At 37.2% G+C, this 20,170-nt stretch overlaps 2 protein-coding genes across 5 annotated transcripts in view; one reads left to right on the forward strand and one right to left on the reverse strand.

Moving 5' to 3' along the window:
• The window catches only part of LOC110442393 (UPF0415 protein C7orf25 homolog), a 196,287-nt gene that overhangs the window by 6,757 nt on the left and 169,360 nt on the right, over nt 1–20,170 (forward strand). The window lies entirely within an intron of this gene.
• LOC110442394 overlaps nt 9,568–20,170 on the reverse strand; it is a 33,725-nt gene continuing 23,122 nt past the window's right edge. Inside the window, exons 1-2 of one of the 3 annotated variants that reach the window (XM_021485981.1) lie at nt 18,036–18,108; nt 9,568–15,700 (exon numbers count right to left, since the gene is read on the reverse strand). In XM_021485981.1, coding sequence (XP_021341656.1) covers nt 14,412–15,506 — 1,095 coding nt within the window. In that variant the 5' untranslated portion in view covers nt 15,507–15,700; nt 18,036–18,108 and the 3' untranslated portion in view covers nt 9,568–14,411. Of the gene's footprint in view, nt 15,701–17,837; nt 17,893–18,035; nt 18,109–20,170 lie in introns of those variants that run through there. The other 2 variants (XM_021485982.1, XM_021485980.1) reach the window with 2 other exon arrangements.

The following is a 20,170-nucleotide window of genomic DNA, read 5'->3' on the forward strand; positions in this document are numbered from 1 at the left end:
TATGGAGTAATGGCCCGTTGTTGAAAAATGCTTGCCCGCGCAACTTCTCCTAAACTGAGGGGCCAATTTCAATGAAAGTTTTCAGATATGATAACTACTACCTAATGTGCATGCAGGTATTATTTTTTTCAATCTGACCCAGTTTTTACGGAATAAATGCCCTTTGTTGAAAAATACTTGTCCAAACAACTCCTCAGTTTTGCCCTTTGTTGAAAAAACCTTTGTCTGCCTCCTAAACTACTGGGCCGATTTCAATGAAAGTTTACAGATATTTAAGTAATTACTCCTTGATGTCATGCATCAGGGTAGTATTTTTTCATTTCGATGCTTTTTAAGAAGTCATGGCCCTTGGTTAAAAATCTTTGTCCTGACATCTCTTCCGTAACTATGCGGCCAATTTCAACTTAAGTTTTCAGATATGATAACTACCCCCTAAAGTTGTGCATCCAGATAGTTTTTTTCCAACCCTTTTTTTATGGAGTTATGGTCCTTTGTTGAAAAATCCTTGTCCTGACAACTTCTCCTAATCTACTGAACCAATTTAAAAGAAAGTTTACAGATATGGTAACTGTCCCCTGACGTCAGCATCCAAGTAGTACTTTTTCATTTCAACCCTTTTAAAAGAAGTTATGGCCCTTTGTTGAAAACACTTTTGTCTGCCTCCTAAACTACTGGGTGGATTACAATGAAAGTTTACAGATATAGTAATTACCCTTTGATGTCATGCATCAGGGTAGTATTTTTTCACTTCGATGCTTTTTTAAGGAATTATTGCCCTTTGTTAAAAATATTTGTCCTGACATCTCTTCCTTAACTACTAGGACGATTCCAGCAAAACTCTTTCATCTTTGCTAACAAGATTTGGTTTGCAAGTATGGTATTGAGAGGGATAACACGAAGTATGTCAGTGACCTATATACTTAAATAAGTGTACAGCTCATGATCAGTCAATAAAGAAATCACTACTGGTGGGAGACTATGGATTGCTTTGTAATGCTTTGCCTTAGTAAGCCAGTTCTAGTTAACATAAGAGTGGAAGGTATTAGTTAGCCTTTGGCTTACAGTTCTAGTTAAAACCTTTAGAGAACAATGTCTTTGCACATATATATATACCTTGTGTCTGTTGTAATGATGTAAGATAACCTTCAGAAGGATTTTTTAGGTCACCTGAGACAAAGTCTCAAGTGCCCTATTGCGATCGACTTTTGTCCGTCGTCGTGCGTCGTCCGTCGCGCGTCCGTAAACAATTTACATTTTCGACTTCTTCTCCAAAACCCTTAACCAATTTCAATTAAATTTTGCAGGGACCTTTCATGGACAAAGGTCAACAAAAGTAGTTGCCGGTTTAGTCCTAAGCCCCAAGGGGCCTGAGGGGCAGGGCCAAAAAGGGTAAAATTGACTAAAATTTCAAAATTCTTCTTCTCAAGACCCAGATATGGTAGAATCAAATACTCTGCATAGATGGAAGGGTCTTAAGGTTTATGACCCTAGGGTATCCCGTTTTCCCCCTGGGGAAGGAGGGGGGGGGGCAAAATTTATTATGGTTTATAATGGCAAATGATACTTTGAATATTACATGTTAATAACTTGATTGGAATTATAACCTTGAATTCACAGTTTGATACTTTGAAAATTTTGAGCCAGCCCTACCCCCAAGGGCTGTAGGGGGGAGCTCAAAGGAGTCAGTGTGCTAAAATTTCTTCATTTTACTTGTTAAGAATCAGAGGTGCTAGTTTCAAATCCTTTTAAGTCTGAAATCTGTATGCTAGATATTGAGTAAGGTGGTTTTATTGTTTTTTGTCACTTTGAATAATATTTCTGTTCATGTTAAAAACAAAATCAACTCTCTGTATAAATATATCAGGCGACCGTTAAGGCCCATGGGCCTCTTGTTTTATTCAAACACTCATTCATGATCATCACTCCATATAATTTAACTTAATTTTCAGTCTATTGCGATCGACTTTTGTCCGTCGTCGTGCGTCGTCCGTCGTGCGTCCGTAAACAATTTACATTTTCGACTTCTTCTCCAAAACCCTTAACCAATTTCAATTAAATTTTGCAGGGACCTTTCATGGACAAAGGTCAACAAAAGTAGTTGCCGGTTTAGTCCTAAGCCCCAAGGGGCCTGAGGGGCAGGGCCAAAAAGGGTAAAATTGACTAAAATTTCAAAATTCTTCTTCTCAAGACCCAGATATGGTAGAATCAAATACTCTGCATAGATGGAAGGGTCTTAAGGTTTATGACCCTAGGGTATCCCGTTTTCCCCCGGGGGAAGGAGGGGGGGGGGGCAAAATTTATTATGGTTTATAATGGCAAATGATACTTTGAATATTACATGTTAATACCTTGATTGGAATTATAACCTTGAATTGACAGTTTGATACTTTGAAAATTTTGAGCCAGCCCTACCCCCAAGGGCTGTAGGGTGGAGCTCAAAGGAGTCAGTGTGCTAAAATTTCTTCATTTTACTTGTTAAGAATCAGAGGTGCTAGTTTCAAATCCTTTTAAGTCTGAAATCTGTATGCTAGATATTGAGTAAGGTGGTTTTATTGTTTTTTGTCACTTTGAATAATATTTCTGTTCATGTTAAGAACAAAATCAACTCTCTGTATAAATATATCAGGTGACCGTTAAGGCCCATGGGCCTCTTGTTTTATTCAAACACTCATTCATGATCATCACTCCATATAATTTAACTTAATTTTCAGTAAAGAATACCGGTAATGTTTTTTATTTTTGCAATTTTTAAATTCTAAACAAAGAACCTTGACTAGTATTATACAAGATATTTCATGTACTGTGCAATGCACAGTACATTATCACAATCCTTAATTTTGGTGAAGAGACACTTTTTCTGGCATTTACCACTCAGGAAAAATATGTACAATTTTGTGAATATGTATGTTAGTGTGTGTGATCTTATCTTATAGTTGTTTCTTGTTTTTGGGTTTGTGTCGTTGATTATGAGAGCACATCTGTTTTTCTCCCACCCTTCACATGTGTGTCTCCTGTTTAAGACGGTAAAGATCAGCTTGTCACCCCCTAGGGGTAGAATATAAGCCTCGTGCCAATTAGCATGTGTTCTTTTATGATGTCATTAAAATGCCTCACCGGTAACTGTGACGTCATCAAAAGGGTGAGACGAAATTCATACCCCAAATGCGTTTTTGTTTACACTACTCTTGGTGGAGTTGTGACTGAAATAATAGGATGGTAGAAAAACAATCATCCCCTACCTTTAGGTGTGACAGAGAAATCTCCACCCCTTGGGTTGGAAGTTTCTCTATCACACCCTCAAGGTAGGGGAAGATTCTATTAATCATATGTAAGGTTGTGTAACAGTTGATATATAAGGAGGAATTTCTCACCAATTCATTACGTTATATTTATACTTAAACTCAAGATAATCATAGATTGATTCAAGACAATCAAAGTGTGCAGGCCTTTATAGGGAGTTGGAACATTTTGAAACTGTTTCAAGGGGAATTAAACCTGAAGAAGCAGAGCCTGAAAGTTTTTCTGAAAAAGGAAATATATAGTATAACTCATTAGCATTTTAATCTCTACTGTAGTTAATTGGCAAGCATCTTCAAGTCAGAAAAGAGCAGAACAAGTTGGAACTCTTCTTTGTTGGATATACAAGACAGAGCACTGGGACACTCTACCTTAATGTAAAGTGATTGCCTCATTGAGCCCCAGTACATTAAAGTACGAGTATGATTCTTTACCCTTGTTCATTACTCGCACTGTCAAAGTACAACTACATTTTAATGTCACAAAGCTGTGTTCAACAAATTGAATTTATTCCAAAAGGGCAAAATTAGAGATATAAAATACAGGTGAACATTTATATTTCGGAAGTAAGCTACAGACATATTTTAGCATTGGACTATTCTCAGTTGCCGCTGTTCTTAAGAACAAATTTAATGGTAATGTTTGTTATATATTTACATGTCTCCCTTCTTCAGCTTGGTCAACTCTGACTGTGTATAATTAAGCGAATACACAGTGAAAAAAGGCTTGGCAGATTATACTACGTTTGAAATATGGTGCCGTTCACGCTTCAGCGAGATAACAGTCCAATGACAACCAATGCTCAGATCATTCAACATCTAGATACATGGAACATATTCAGGATACATTATGTCTAATTATACAAGTTCAACAAAATAATGCTTACAAACTTCTTATTCCATGGATGCACATTCAAATTTCTTTGGCATCAACAATTCTTTGGAATTCAAATTCCGTCAACAATGGCGGCTGCATTCTGACTGTGTCACTCCATGAGCAGTGTGTCAATGCGCATACATGACGATCGTTGTAAATGAATAGAAAAGTTTGAAGGGCTTCTCACATTGCTTAGTTTAAAATTAAAAACCATGAGAGGAAAAAAATTGTTTTGTTCACTGCATATTTTCTAAATTTACTCATATATCGATGTAGATTCACTGGAACTATATTGTCCTTAGTAACCGCGGTTGAGATCCCCACCCCAAAATTATATATACAATTGCTGGGCATAAAGAGACGAATGCAGTCAAGATATTAGAATTGACCCCGGGGTCTGCCCCACCCTTGCAGACTTAACCCCTTGGTCATAACTTTGAAACGGTTGAGATCCCCACCCCAAAATTATATATACAATTTCTTGGCATAAAGAGATGAAGCAGTCATGATATTAGAATTGACCCTCAGCCTCCCAGGGTCTGGCCGCAACTCTAGGAACCTAGTTTCTTAGTCACAACTTGGAAACAGTTGAGATCTCCACCCCTAACCATACAAACTGCTGTACAATTGCTGGGCATGAAAAATGAAATACTGATATGCTACAAGATTGGCTTTTGGGTATGGCCCTATCTCTGGGATCTAATTTGGAGAATATTTTGCCATGATTGCTTAGATATCCAGGTGAGCGATACAGGCCCTCTGGGCCTCTTGTTGTGTAAAGACAGGAAATCTGTTGTATGGAAGAGCACATCTAATTTTTAGGTCACCTGAGACAAAGTCTCAAGTGACCTATTGCGATCGCCTTTTGTCCGTCGTCGTCCGTCTTCCGTCGTGCGTCCGTAAACAATTTACATTTTCGACTTCTTTTCCAAAACCCCTGAACCAATTTCAATGAAATTTTGCAGGGACCTTCCATGGACAAAGGTCAACAAAAATAGTTGCCGGTTTAGTCCCAAGCCCCCAGGGGCCTGAGGGGCGGGGCAAAAAGGGGTCGAATTGACTAAAATTTCAAAATTCTTCTTCTCAAGACCCAGATATGGTAGAATCAAATACTCTTCATAGATGGAAGGGTCTTAAGGTGCTTTACCGAAATTGTGAATTTCAAGCCCTGGGGTCTCACGTTTCCCCCTGGGGAGGGGGTAAACTTTACTATAGTTTATATAGGGAAATCACATTTTGGACCAATATTTGTTTAATTTCCATTGGAAGTAATTCAATTTGGGTTAGCATTATCAGTATTAGGTAGCAGTTTGATAATAAGCACATATCAGCCCTGACTGACCCCCAGGGGCTGATGGGTGGGGCCAAAAAGGGTCGAATTTACTGAAATTTCAAAAATCTTCTTCTCAAGACCCAGATATGGTAGAATCAAATACTCTTCATAGATGGAAGGGTCTTAAGGTTTATGACCCTAGGGTCTCACATTTACCCCCTGGGAAAGGGTGGGGAGGGGGGCAAAATTTATTATGGTTTATAATGGCAAATGATACTTTGAATATTACATGTTAATAACTTGATTGGAATTATAACCTTGAATTGACAGTTTGATACTTTGAAAATTTTGAGCCAGCCCTACCCCCAAGGGCTGTAGGGTGGGGCTCAAAGGAGTCAGTGTGCTAAAATTTCTTCATTTTCCTTGTTAAGAATCAGAGGTGCTAGTTTCAAATCCTTTTTAGTCTGAAATCTGTATGCTAGATATTGAATAAGGTGGTTTTATGTTTTTTGTCACTTTGAATAATATTTCTGTTCATGTTAAAAACAAAATCAACTCTCTGTATAAATATATCAGGTGACCGTTAAGGCCCATGGGCCTCTTGTTTAGCTCACCTGCCCTTCCGAATGGCAAGTAAGCTTATGCCATGGTGCAGCATCCGTCGTCAACATTTTACTTTAAATAACTTCTTCTAAGTAACCAAGAGGCCTTGGATGATGATATTTGGACAGTAGCATACTAGGATGAAGGGCTACCAAGTTTGACCTTCATCCATTTTTAAGGTCGCAGGTGTCAAATATGTTGAAATCTTTAAACAATTTCTGAATAACCTAAAGTCCAGAGTAATGATATTTGGCCAGAAGCTGGGATAAAAGGCTATAAAGTCCGTTCAACTTAATGTCCTTCTTCAACTTTCAAGGTCACATATGTCATATGTTTACGTCTTTTAATAGATTCTTTTGAATCAAACACTGATATATTAACTGTATCTGTATTTTAGTCCACTTTTAAGATAACAAGTGTGAGATTAATACCAGGTGAGCGATTCAGGCCCATTGGGCCTCTTGTTGTTTTTAAGAGAGAAAAAAATCTTGTTCTGAATATTCCCTTCCAATGGACTTGTTTGTTATATGAAAAGAGATTTTTCATATTAAAATACAGGATGTCTGTTGTTCTGAAGAGCTCGATCATTTGATGATTGTGGTGTAAGCCATTTAGGTACACACAACACATTATGCACCCAATAATGCTCATAACAAGAACAAAAATATTTTGTTTTGTAAAAGAGACTTTATTCATAGAAACATAGTAACAACAATATTTAGTAGACAGGGAACTCACTGGAAATGCTAGAATGGTAACAGTTTAATAATCACATTGTTTCTGGGTACGTACAGTGGATAATTAGCAACACTTTACACCACTTCCCTAACAAGTTAAAACAGTTGTTGTTTTTCACTATACAATTACAAATGAAGGAATATATTTAAAAAACAATATAAATTGTTTAAGGGATAACAAAATATTTGTTGAAGGGTTTTTTTCTTTTCGTTTTTTTCTGGGATTCAAAAAATATCCTATTTAGTCTTACTGCTTGCTGACTACATCAATTATATCCATTTCTAAGGTCATAAATTCACATATGATAAACAACCAATTAGTGAAGGTCTAAGGTAATATTGGGTTTGGATAAACAGCCAATCATTGACACTCTTAGCTAATATTAGTTTATGATAAACAGTCATGGCCACTCAGTGAATTATAGCTCTAAGATAATATTGGATTATGACAAAAAACTGATCAGTGAAGCTTTAGAGTAATAGGTTCTAATTAAAAGTCAGTCAGTTACACTATTAGGTAACATTTAGTGATCTCCATTACAAGGTACAGGAAGATAAAATGTTGTCGATTCCTGTGAACAGGAAAGTAATATGATCTCGATTTCCAGGCCCAGGAATTGATATGAGCTCAATTCCCAAAGTTAGGGAGGAATTTGGGCTAAATTTTCATGAGCTCTAAACTCCAGGTACAGGAGCGTAATATAAGCACAATTCTCAGGTACAGGAAGATAATATGAGCTTAATCCTGAGGTAAGAGAAGGTAATATAAGCTCAATTCCATGGTATTATGTACATGTACAGCCTGTTTAATATTCAAATCACAAAATGTATTGCTTTATAAATAAACATTAAAAAAGCTTGAAAAAGAGTATAAATTTTGTTTCTCAGAAGAAATAATAATTTTGCTTGTCCCTATAACGTGTCAAACTGAACAAAAAAAAAAAAAAAACTATTACAGAAACAAAGCACAATATATGTTTTTTTTGAGGCAGTCATGTTGTATATACTGAACCAATTTCACCATACCAGTGGCAAACACGCTACAGTTGTACTGACATGTTTTAGCACAATTCTTAAATGTCCAGACCTATTAGGAAACTAATATCCCGCTAACACAAACTAACAAGGTTCTTCTGTACCTTGTTGTTCCTTCTACAAGACTATTGATCTGAGCGAGCTCTCACTCATACATCGGTAATCCTACAGGAAGGACAGGCAGGCAGATGGTTTAAACGGTAATCCTACAGGAAGGACAGGCAGGCAGATGGTTTAAACGGGTGATCCAGTGTGGAACCATTCATCAATATGTCCAACCAGAACTTGTACATGTACATAAATGAATACAGTCACATCATTAACCAACATTTCTAACTCAAGTGCCATTACATTTTGCCTGTAGTAAAAGGTAAATGAAAAAAGCTAATGCAAGGAAATTAAGGGATTATCACATGAACATGTCCTATTTTAATTATTCTTGTATGGATGTTTTTTTTGAGACATTGGGATTACTTATGAATTACCTAAAATATCATATTTTTATGAGTTTTGGTGGATGGAGTAATTCTATTGGAGTATTAGCTTGCTACCTTTTAAATGCTACATTGCCATGGTTACACCTTACACTGAAAATCATATCATGAGCCATATCATTGATTTTTACAAATTTAGTCTCTAATCACCTATAGCTATAATAATTAATAGCTAGAGCATTTACCTTTTTTTACATGATCCTCATTCTATTTTAAGCCTCTGCTTCCTAATCATCTGATTTCATAAAAAATGTTGCAAAATGATATACATAATTAAATAACCTGTCGCCTTGACATTTGCTTAAAATATTCAGGTATGACCACCTGTTAGTCAGTATTTAACGTCTCATTTCCCTAATCCTTATTGACCATTTTCTCTTCATACATATACTGTATGCCCTTGATATAATTCTGCATGGTAGATTATTCAGCCAGCTCAGAACTGAAATGTTGATAGTACTAGGATATATGTGATCCTCAGCCAATATTAAATGTTAGTTTTCATCTGAAATTGTCTCGCACTCAATTCTGTCTATATAAACTGTTAATGTGGATTGTCCATATATAACCATGGTGACCTATACAATTATGCAACCAGGCAACACACAGTAGTAGGCAGTCACCAAACTAGGGACCACACAGTGATTGTAATAACAGGAGATAATAAACAGGTCCGTAACCATGGTGACCTGTAAAATTATGCAACCAGGCAATACACAGTGGTAGGCAGTCACCAAACTAGGGACCACACAGTGATTGTTATAACAGGAGATAATAAACAGGTCCGTAACCATGGTGACCTATACAATTAGATAATAAATTACTTATACCTTTGTACTGATATTTAAACTAATGCAGTGTTCATCTTTCGCTTTTGTCATTTCCTATTGATTGCGTAAATTAAGGAATAAAATCTAAACCTTTTGCCTATAGTGTTGCAGTATTAAAACAAAAATGAAACCTGTCAGAACCTAAAAAAAACCACAAAATATAATGCACCAAGTTTAAAATAACCAATGTGGGGATAATCTAAAATATAGGCAAAGTGAAACCAAAATATTCTGCTTTATGGTAATGGCCTTAAGGAACCCTGTACCCTAGCTGTACCAGGACTGACATGTATACTATTGTAATGAGATCCAGTGTGATAAAGTGAAGTGCCCCTGCCCCTCCCTAAATTTCTCTACCCCAGACTTAATTTTTGTAATTTTCATATTCAGGACATCAAACTGATGTAATCTAAATGGATTTGGTTTAAAAAAGTCAAAAAGAAAAAAAAATGTTTAAACCCTTCATTTCACCATTATGGTAAAGTGAAGCGCCCTGCCCCACCCTAGATTTCTCTACCTCAGACATAATTTTTGTGGTTTTCAGATAGAATACATCAAGTTGAAGTAAACTTAAAGAAAATGAATAGAAAAAAGTTTGAATATAAATAGACGGAACCCTTCATTTCACCACGGGGCGGTTCATATTCACCATTATGGTAATATGAACCGCGGTTCATTTCACCATGCTTCATAATACCATGCTACACCGGTAACCTGTATGTGTCCGGGTTTGACCAAAGTCTAACGTTAGGAAGTTTAACTTGGGTCTATTACGGGTCTGAATTGAACCGGGGTCTAATGTGGTAATCGTGTTTGAGAGTTTAACATTTACTGGATCTAACTTGGGACTGGGTTCAGCATAAGTCTTATGTAAGTTATATTGTTAACCTGGTGCTGGGTTTACCATAAGTCTAATGTAAGTTATATTGTTAACCTGGGACTGGGTTTACCATAAGTCTAATGTAAGTTATATTGTTAACCTGGGACTGGGTTTACCAAGCGTGTCAAAAATGTTGTAAGAGCTTCACCACCACCACCACCAACATTGAACAATAGTATTCATACTTCATTTTCTTCTTAACAAAATGTATTTAAAAAGAAAGAAAATAACAACACTCTCTTTACTACATCTACAGAGCTACAAATCTTCCTGTAAAAACGTCCTTAAATGACCTTAGCTGTTAATAGGACGTTAAACAAAATTAAACCAAACCAATTCTTCCTATAAAACTAAATCAGTAATATCCCAGAAACTTAACCCTTCATTATTGATTCAGCTATAGATCTCTCAGTAAATAGAAATATTCAAATCAACAAATCTTTATGAACAGACTCCTGTCAATTCTACTCTTCCTGTGTTATTTGCTTAAGACATTATTCATTGTCATATGAGTCACATACATTTGAATTAAGGGTATATGCTGTGTACACTTTTTAAAGAATTCAACACTTAAGTTTATTCAATGAGTGATCACTTGGTTAATGAACTGATGACATATTTGAAAAGTAAACAAGGATTATGTAATGCATTACATATTACAATTCTGAATTATTTCAGCATACAAATTAAATAAAAGGAGACAACTTTTAACCCCAAATACATGACGAGTAATATCTGAAATAATGCAAACATTTCAAAATTATCAACTGATTTTATAAATCTCCTCAGTTTTTTTCATTGAACAGTAATTTTGAATCAATACACAATGTACATGTAATTTTAGCTTGGAATTTCAGGATTTTTGAATGTTTACAAAATTGAAATTTTGTGTTAAATTATCATTATTATTAAAAAATAATTTAAGGCAAGTTTGAAAACATAGCCAAGTAGTCTGATGTCTATCACAAACCATTTGTCATGAAAGATAAGACAAATAAAATGATTTCTGATATGTCAGTCACAATATTATGTACACAATCAATTTACAGCAATAATTTGAAGGAAATAATGAAAGAAAACATAAAATCTGACTGATCATCAATATGATATACAACATGTTACAGATAGTTTCTTCTATAAAAGTAAGAAACTTATACATATCACATAGCTTATAGAAACTGGGCAATGTGGATATCATTTATCTACAATATCAAATTTAGAGGCAACGTCTCTGCAAAGGAATGGTGTGGAAGGTATCTTGATGTCTGTGCGTGGTGGCAGTCAGTACAACTCCAGACCTTTGTGTAGGCAATCATTGTGTTTATGTGCAGAAGCAATCAAAATGTCTGTTTTCTGTACTAGCAACTCAGTGGAGGCAGGATCACTCGCGTCTGTGCAGCGACTTAAGTTACAGAAAATGTCTGTCTCTAGATCTGTTGCCTGAAGTTACAACAACCAGAAAATGTATCAAATATGTGTGTGTCTTTTGTGTGGAGAAAACATGTGTTTCAGCTTCTGTCAGTATGTAATATATATATGGTGGCAATCTGTGTCCCTTGATGATGAGATATAATTTGTACAGAGACACTACATGTCCTTGTTGCATGTAATACAATACATTTGTTCCTGCTGAAAGTACCATATGTTTGTCCTGGCTGAATATAATGTTCCAAATTGAGCAAAATGTATATATATGCTGAGTGTAGAACAACACATCGTTTAATTAGGAGCCAATGTATGTTTCAGCTGAATGTAATATAATGTACTACTCACATTTTGCTGAGGATTACCTATATTTTGAAAACAAATCAAAATGTTAGGAACGATCAATATTTTCCTTCCGTACTGTCTTGGGCAAATATGTTAGCCTTGCAAATCGTCCTGTGTGGGTTGTACAGTCAGCCATAAAAGCGTGTGCACGCTTTTCCACATGTACACCCCTTTCAAAAGCTAAGCTAGGCTAAGTAAGGCGTTGTTCAAATTGGGGAATCAATTTGATGAATATTCTTTGCATGTTTTTGTTTTAATATAGCACAAAGACGAACCAGACTACGGTTAAATGACGGTGAAATAAATAGGGGCATCGGAATGCTGCAAGCTAGCATGTCTCAATGTCAGGTTGCAGCAGACCTTGGGGTGTCTCAAAGTGTGTTCGCAAGAATGTGGAATAGTTTCCAAACTAACGGAAACCCTTACAGATGTCATGCTGGAGGTCGTTTTTGCTCATACAGGCATGGCTTGCTCATACAGGCACGGCGTCACAGGTTCCAGACTGCCAAAGCTTTACGAAATGACCTCCTAAATGCTTCTAATACCCGGGTAGCCACTCAGACAGTTAGGAACCATCTTCTTGATGCTGGTTTAAGGTCATGTAGACCAGCAATACGAGTTCCCTTAACTGCCCGTCATGTTAGGGACCGATTAGATTGGGCCCAAGCTCACAGCACTTGGACTCTTCAGGAATGGGAATAGATTCTTTTTACTGACGAGTCCAGATTCTGTCTCGACTTCAGCGACAGGCGTGTTAGAGTATGGAGACAACCTGGGGAGAGGTTCTAGGCAGGTAACGTTGTGGAACATGACCGATATGACGGAGGTTCAGCGATGGTGTGGGGAGGCATTAAAGCCTTCATGGGAAAACTGAACTCCATGCATGTTATGGTACCGTTACGGCCCGGATTTACTGCGATGAAATCCTTGATGCCAGACTACGGTCAGTTTCAGTTATTTAGGACGAGTTTTATTCAATTTAAGTTTTTTAGTGAATACCTCGTTGTTACCAATTTTTAAGGGTAAGCCTTTTCCTGTGGCTCATTTTCCGACTAATTACGATTTTTGGAATTTTTGCATGCTGATTAATTAAAAGAACAATCAATTTTTCAAAAACAATCTCAGTATAAACCAAATGAAATATTTATTTTCACATATGCCCTAAAATAAAAGTGATCTTTAGCAAAATGTGAGCAGTTTATGTATGTCCCCACTAAATGTAATATAATATGTTTGGAGGCAATGTATGTCCATGCTGTATTCTATATATAGATTCTGTATGTAGGCAGTCAATTTACCCAGATCACCCCTATATTCATGATTACCATCTCTTCTGTCCGAGTATTAGATATATATATATATCATTGTTAACACTATCTGGTATATTGGTTTTGTTTAATGCCATTCAATCATCTTGCCTATCATAACTTTAGATATTCTATCACCTTCGCTGTTGTCAGTTAGATCCAATTGTGAGGTATCGTGAAATGTCAATTAACACACATCGTTAGTTTGATCCTGATTAGTATTGCCTTTCCACGTAGCCTCCATCACTTCCCCGTAGCCTCCATCACTTCCCCGTAGCCTCCATCACTTCCCTGTAGCCTCCATCACTTCCCTGTAGCCTCAATCACTTCCCCGTAGCCTCCATCACTTCCCCGTAGCCTCCATCACTTCCACATAGCCTCCATCACTTCCACGTAGCCTCCATCACTTCCACGTAGCCTCCATCACTTCCCCGTAGCCTCAATCACTTCCCCGTAGCCTCCATCACTTCCACGTAGCCTCCATCACTTCCCTGTAGCCTCCATCACTTCCCCGTAGCCTCAATCACTTCCCCGTAGCCTCCATCACTTCCACGTAGCCTCCATCACTTCCCTGTAGCCTCCATCACTTCCCCGTAGCCTCAATCACTTCCCCGTAGCCTCCATCACTTCCACGTAGCCTCCATCACTTCCCCGTAGCCTCCATCACTTCCCCGTAGCCTCCATCACTTCCACGTAGCCTCCATCACTTCCCCGTAGCCTCCATCACTTCCACGTAGCCTCCATCACTTCCCCGTAGCCTCCATCACTTCCACGTAGCCTCCATCACTTCCACGTAGCCTCCATCACTTCCACGTAGCCTCCATCACTTCCCCGTAGCCTCCATCACTTCCACGTAGCCTCCATCACTTCCACGTAGCTTCCATCACTTCCACGTAGCCTCAATCACTTCCACGTAGCCTCCATCACTTCCGCGTAGCCTCAATCACTTCCACGTAGCCTCCATCACTTCCACGTAGCCTCCATCACTTCCACGAAGTGTGGTGTACAATCACTGGAATAACAAATTCCCCTGATAGATGTAACACGATATAAAGGAAATTAAATCATATTGTGTTTGTCACAAACATCAACTTTAATGGTAACCAGTAGTGTTACCTCACACAAGTTTGTGTTCACATGATAATCAAATGACAAGGATATGATTGTACATCCCATATCCTTTAATACATTGTTTCCAGTTTCATGTTTATCAATTAATGATGATGAGCTTATTGAAAGGTATAGAGGCTTTTTCAGTGTATAAAAACATCAGACAATTTTCATATAACAACTATAGACACTTGTACTTCTACAGCATGTGTTCCTCCTGACTGTGGCGATCTATGCTCCCAGCCACACAATTTTCCTGAGAACATGCCTTTTTGATCTCCTTCATTTCATAGTCTGTTGCGCTTTGCAGTATTGTAATTGGTGGGCTGGAAGCACGAGCCTCATTGTGCACAATCTTCTCCTTAACTTCGTCTGCGTGAACATACATGGAGCTGGACTCGAGCTCTGCTGGCCCATAGGACTGCACAGGGCTTGTATGTGCCACCCCAGAACTGTGATGGTGGTTGTGATTAAGGTCTTCTCTGTGACCCAGATCGAGGCTCTGCTGACGTTCGATGGAATGTGCTAGGCTTGAGGCGGTGTGATGTCCGTGGTAGGAATGATGGGAGTAGTGACTGGGGATGTAGACCTTTGGTCGGGCACCCATGTGCTTCATCTGCTGTGAGTGAGATATACTAGGAACATGATTTCTGTTTCCATTACACATTTTTTCTGTTGTTCGATGTTCTTTTGGATGACCGTTGTTATGAGCATTTTCAAAGGAGTATGTTTCATTACACGGATCAAACTCCGACACAAATTCGTCTTCGTGTCCATGTGTTGCTGTGTCACTAAATTCAAAATGATCGTCATGGTAATGTGATGACATGCTGTCATATTTCTGTGATTTTTTGTACTGTTTACCACGCCACTTGACCACTGATGGACATCGAGACACAAGAACCACAAGTACGATCATGGACAGAGCCAGGATGGCCCCGATACTGCTGCCAATAGACACCGGAATGTGCCAGTTAGTTGTAGAGGCGTCCACACACTCACGAATTGGCTGGGTGTCGTTACGGTACATCACAAGACAGACTTTGTAGTAGGTATCTGCCACTAGATTCTGTATGCTGTATTGTCCAATTGATGCTGATAACATTGGTCCATACTGTATGTATGTGCTAGCGACTTTCTGGTAGTGGACACGAAAGCCCTCCACGTGAGCGCTCATGTCCTGGCTCACCTCCCAGGCTACGTGGATGCTGGAGGTGGTAGAAGATGTCACTTGAACAGTTTCCATGTATGATGGGGCCTGACTTGATTCCATTGTCAAATGGTCTGGAATCATCTCAATCTGGCAAACACTTGTACGGAAATATCACAGGATGTAGTCATGAAGGGGGATAACTCTAAACTCACAATAATCTAAACTTGCAGTCAGTGGAATATTTATTCGGGTACAAATCTATCACCGTGTCCAATTCCAGATGATCTTCATTTTGTAGATGAGTCTCTGCTGGAAACTCTATAACCAGTCATGACCTGAAATGACAAGAAACAGACTTTTAAAAAATATGGCAAAGTTGTAATACCATATTGATGGTGATTACATTCTAAAAATGATAGTGTATCTGTGCAATTAGTAGAATTAACATAAACGTACCTGTTTTAGCAGTCGTCATATTTAAGTGTTTTCATGCTGAAAATATTGTGCAAAATTATGATTGCCAATGGAAGTTTTTATTGTTTTCTAAAGCTTATTACATGGATGCACCAACTCATCAATTCACTAACCAGTCAAAGTTTGAAAATACCCAACAATTTGAGTGTACTTAAATAAGTGTATGCTCACGGCATTACATTCTTTATATACCACGTAAGAATAATTGTTATATTGCTAATGTGTAAAACAAATACCCATTGTAGTAGGAAAGGCAAACCTGAAACTTTTACAAATGGTATGAAGAGGTGTGTTGTAGTTACAAAGGTCAGCATTTAATCTTTTTATTGAAATACATGGAGAATATGCTGAAGTCTAATTTATCATAAAATGTACTGCGTTATCCAGTGAATTTACCCATGTAATATGACCTATCAGCCCTGTGATTAGTTGTAATTAAGTTTCAATTCTTTTAATTGTGACATCACGCCTAAGACAAGTACATGACATCACAGACTTACGCACTGGAGTTAAAATGGCAGCTAATGTTAATAACATTAAAAGGTTGCATGAAAATTGTCGTTTTACACAATTAAATGCCACAAAACTTGATTATGTGATATAAAGGATATTACACTCATTTTCATTTCATATGGAATTTATGAAACTTGTTACGGATTTTTCACTTTAGCTCGCCTCATATTGAAAAGCTCTTGGACTCGTTTCATATATCTCATATGAAATGGAAACTCATGTAAGATCCTTTATATGTTAGTTGGGATGTGCTTTTTGATAAGATTATTGTTTGCAATGAAACCAATGGTTTGTGCCTGCTGTAGTAAATAAATTATCATCCACTTTCTACTTCTCAAAACTAAGTAATTGCTAAGCAGTTATTGGATTAGGGTGCAGTTAAATGTCACATGTAAAGTAAAATCGAAACACAACCAAATTGAATCAATGGTTATGCTTCAATTTTAACCTAATTTTGAAATTTAATTCAAAATAGATTGAAGCATAATATGATTATTTATTTTCTTGGTATTTTCTCGTGATTCCGTATATTAGTACTTAATGCCCTAGTACTAAAGGAAACAAGTTCATGTAACAAAAATCTAGCTCTTTTTGAAATCTAATCACCATTCCATCTGCACTAAGTACTTCAGAAGTTAAATGATGTAGGGGGACCCTGATTATCTTAAACAACTCTTCCTAGAAACTTTTCGGAAATACATCTGATTGAAAAGCACAGGATTAGATGTTGGTAACTACTGAACTTAAATTTAAGGATACTGACAGCATAGTTATACCTAAACCAAGTTAACGATACTGACAGCATAGTTATACCTAAACCAAGTTAAGGATACTGACAGACAGTTATACCTAAACTAAGTTAACGATACTGACAGCAAAGTTATACCTAAACCAAGTTAACGATACTGACAGTACAGTTATACCTAAACCAAGTTAAGGATACGAGCAGCATAGTTATACCTAAACCAAGTTAACGATACTGACAGTATAGTTATACCTAAACCAAGTTAAGGATACTGACAGCATAGTTATACCTAAACCAAGTTAACATTACTGACAGTACAGTTATACCTAACCCAAGTTAACGATACTGACAGCATAGTTATACCTAAACCAAGTGCAGGATACTGACAGCAAAGTTATACTTCAAACCAAGTTAAGGATACTGAAACCATAGAAAGTGTTCAAAAGTACACATACCTGTTAAACTGACCAAAGAGGTCACACATACACATAGTTGTTAAACTGACCATTGAGTGGTCACAAGTATATATACCTGTTAAATGTAAACTGACCATAGAGGTCACAAGTACACATACCTGTTTAACTGACTACAGAGGTCACAAGTACAAATACCTGTTAAACTGACCATTATAAGTGGTCAAAAGTACACATACCTGTTAAACTGACCAAAGAAGTCATAAGAAAACATAACAGTTAATATAAACTGACCCCACGGTCACAAATACCTGTGGAAGAATTTACCTGTCCTTTAATTGTGTGATAAGAAACAATCTGCATTAACATCATTAAATGTAACACATCCTCTCTAGATTCCATAATAGCTTCATTTGATTGAAACATCACTTGCATCACCCAGAGCAAATGCTTGTATGGAACTTCTGCAGTTTCCTTGGATGCAAATACTGACTGCATAACGCCTGTCACAACGATTACACCTACCGGGTACTTGTCCTTCAGAGGTGTGTACTCTGTGATAGTTAGCTGACAGTTATATACCAAGCTAATGTTTCTGATGATGTAAAGTGGTTCATGATACATAATTCACCATGGGTGTTAGGGTGTACACGGTAATTGGAAACTGCCAGTTATAATGTCAGCCACAGCTTACTTCCTCAGGTGTGTCTCAAAGTAATTAGAGAAATATTGAGTGTATTGTTCATGTTACAGGTGTGTTGGATTCTCCAGGGAAAATAACTCACACCAAGCTGAAGCAGTGTATAGTCTATGTGTTAAATAAGCAGTATACAGTCTATGTTAAATAAGCAGTGTACAGTCTATGTGTTAAATAATTATAAGCAGTGTACTGTCTTTGTTTTAAATAAACAGTGTACAGTCTTTGTGTTAAATAAGCAGTGTACAGTCTGTGTGTTAAATAAGCAGAGTATAGTCTGTCACTCTTTGTGTTAAATAAGCAATGCTCAGTCTTTGTGTTAAATAAGCAATGCTCAGTCTTTGTGTTAAATAAGCAATGCTCAGTCTTTGTGTTAAATAAGCAGAGTATATAAATAGTCTTTGTGTCAAATAGGCAGTGTACAGTCTGTGTGTTACATAAGCAATATTCAGTCTTTGCGTTTAATAAGCAGTACTGTACGATATGTATATCATTTTATCATACTTAAAATGTCTATTATGCAAACATGGTTACATGTATAAGATTTCAGATATGCTTAATTGTTCATTAGAGGGTTTCAGGTTTAGGTAATTGAGCTTGAGCAAAAAATTGATAAAGATAATGCTATTGGCTGTTTGTAGTATACCATATAACTGTCACTCCATCAGCACTTAACAGCTTACTTATACCTGCGAGACAGAAACCTTAACAGTCTACTCATATATACCTGTGAGACAGAAACCTTAACAGCTTACTCATACCTTTACTCTGTAAAGTATAGAGTGTGAGACAGAACCCTAATAACAGCTTACTCATACCTTTACCATGTGTAAAGTGTACAGTATGAGACAGAAACCTTCACAGCTTACTCATACCTTTACTATGTAAAGTGTACAGTATGAGACAGAACCCTTTACAGCTTACTCATACCTTTACCATGTGTAAAGTGTACAGTATGAGACAGAAACCTTCACAGCTTACTCATACCTTTACCATGTGTAAAGTGTACAGTATGAGACAGAAACCTTCACAGCTTACTCATACCTTTACCATGTGTAAAGTGTACAGTATGAGACAGAAACCTTCACAGCTTACTCATACCTTTACCATGTGTAAAGTGTACAGTATGAGACAGAAACCTTCACAGCTTACTCATACCTTTACCATGTGTAAAGTGTACAGTATGAGACAGAAACCTTCACAGCTTACTCATACCTTTACCATGTGTAAAGTGTACAGTATGAGACAGAAACCTTCACAGCTTACTCATACCTTTACCATGTGTAAAGTGTACAGTATGAGACAGAAACCTTCACAGCTTACTCATACCTTTACCATGTGTAAAGTGTACAGTATGAGACAGAAACCTTCACAGCTTACTCATACCTTTACCATGTGTAAAGTGTACAGTATGAGACAGAAACCTTCACAGCTTACTCATACCTTTACCATGTGTAAAGTGTACAGTATGAGACAGAAACCTTCACAGCTTACTCATACCTTTACCATGTGTAAAGTGTACAGTATGAGACAGAAACCTTCACAGCTTACTCATACCTTTACCATGTGTAAAGTGTACAGTATGAGACAGAAACCTTCACAGCTTACTCATACCTTTACTATGTAAAGAGTACAGTATGAGACAGAAACCTTAACAGCTTACTCATACCTTTACCATGTGTAAAGTGTACAGTATGAGACAGAAACCTTCACAGCTTACTCATACCTTTACCCTGTAAAGTATACAGTATGAGACAGAACCCTTTACATCTTGTTTCTCTTTTGATGCTTGTCATGTGCATGCACAGGTGGAGTCAATTCAGGTTTTTGTCCATTGGTTGAGTAAATAGGATATTTTGGAAACTTCCTATACCTTTAATGTGTTTTTGTTTTGGTGTGATGCATGTCCCACTACTTTTAGATATATTTGGATACAGCTTGATATATAAATCAATATACAGAG

This window comes from Mizuhopecten yessoensis, unplaced genomic scaffold (genome assembly GCF_002113885.1).
Source record: "Mizuhopecten yessoensis strain PY_sf001 unplaced genomic scaffold, ASM211388v2 scaffold716259, whole genome shotgun sequence".
In the NCBI taxonomy this organism is placed as follows: Eukaryota; Metazoa; Mollusca; class Bivalvia; order Pectinida; family Pectinidae; genus Mizuhopecten; species Mizuhopecten yessoensis.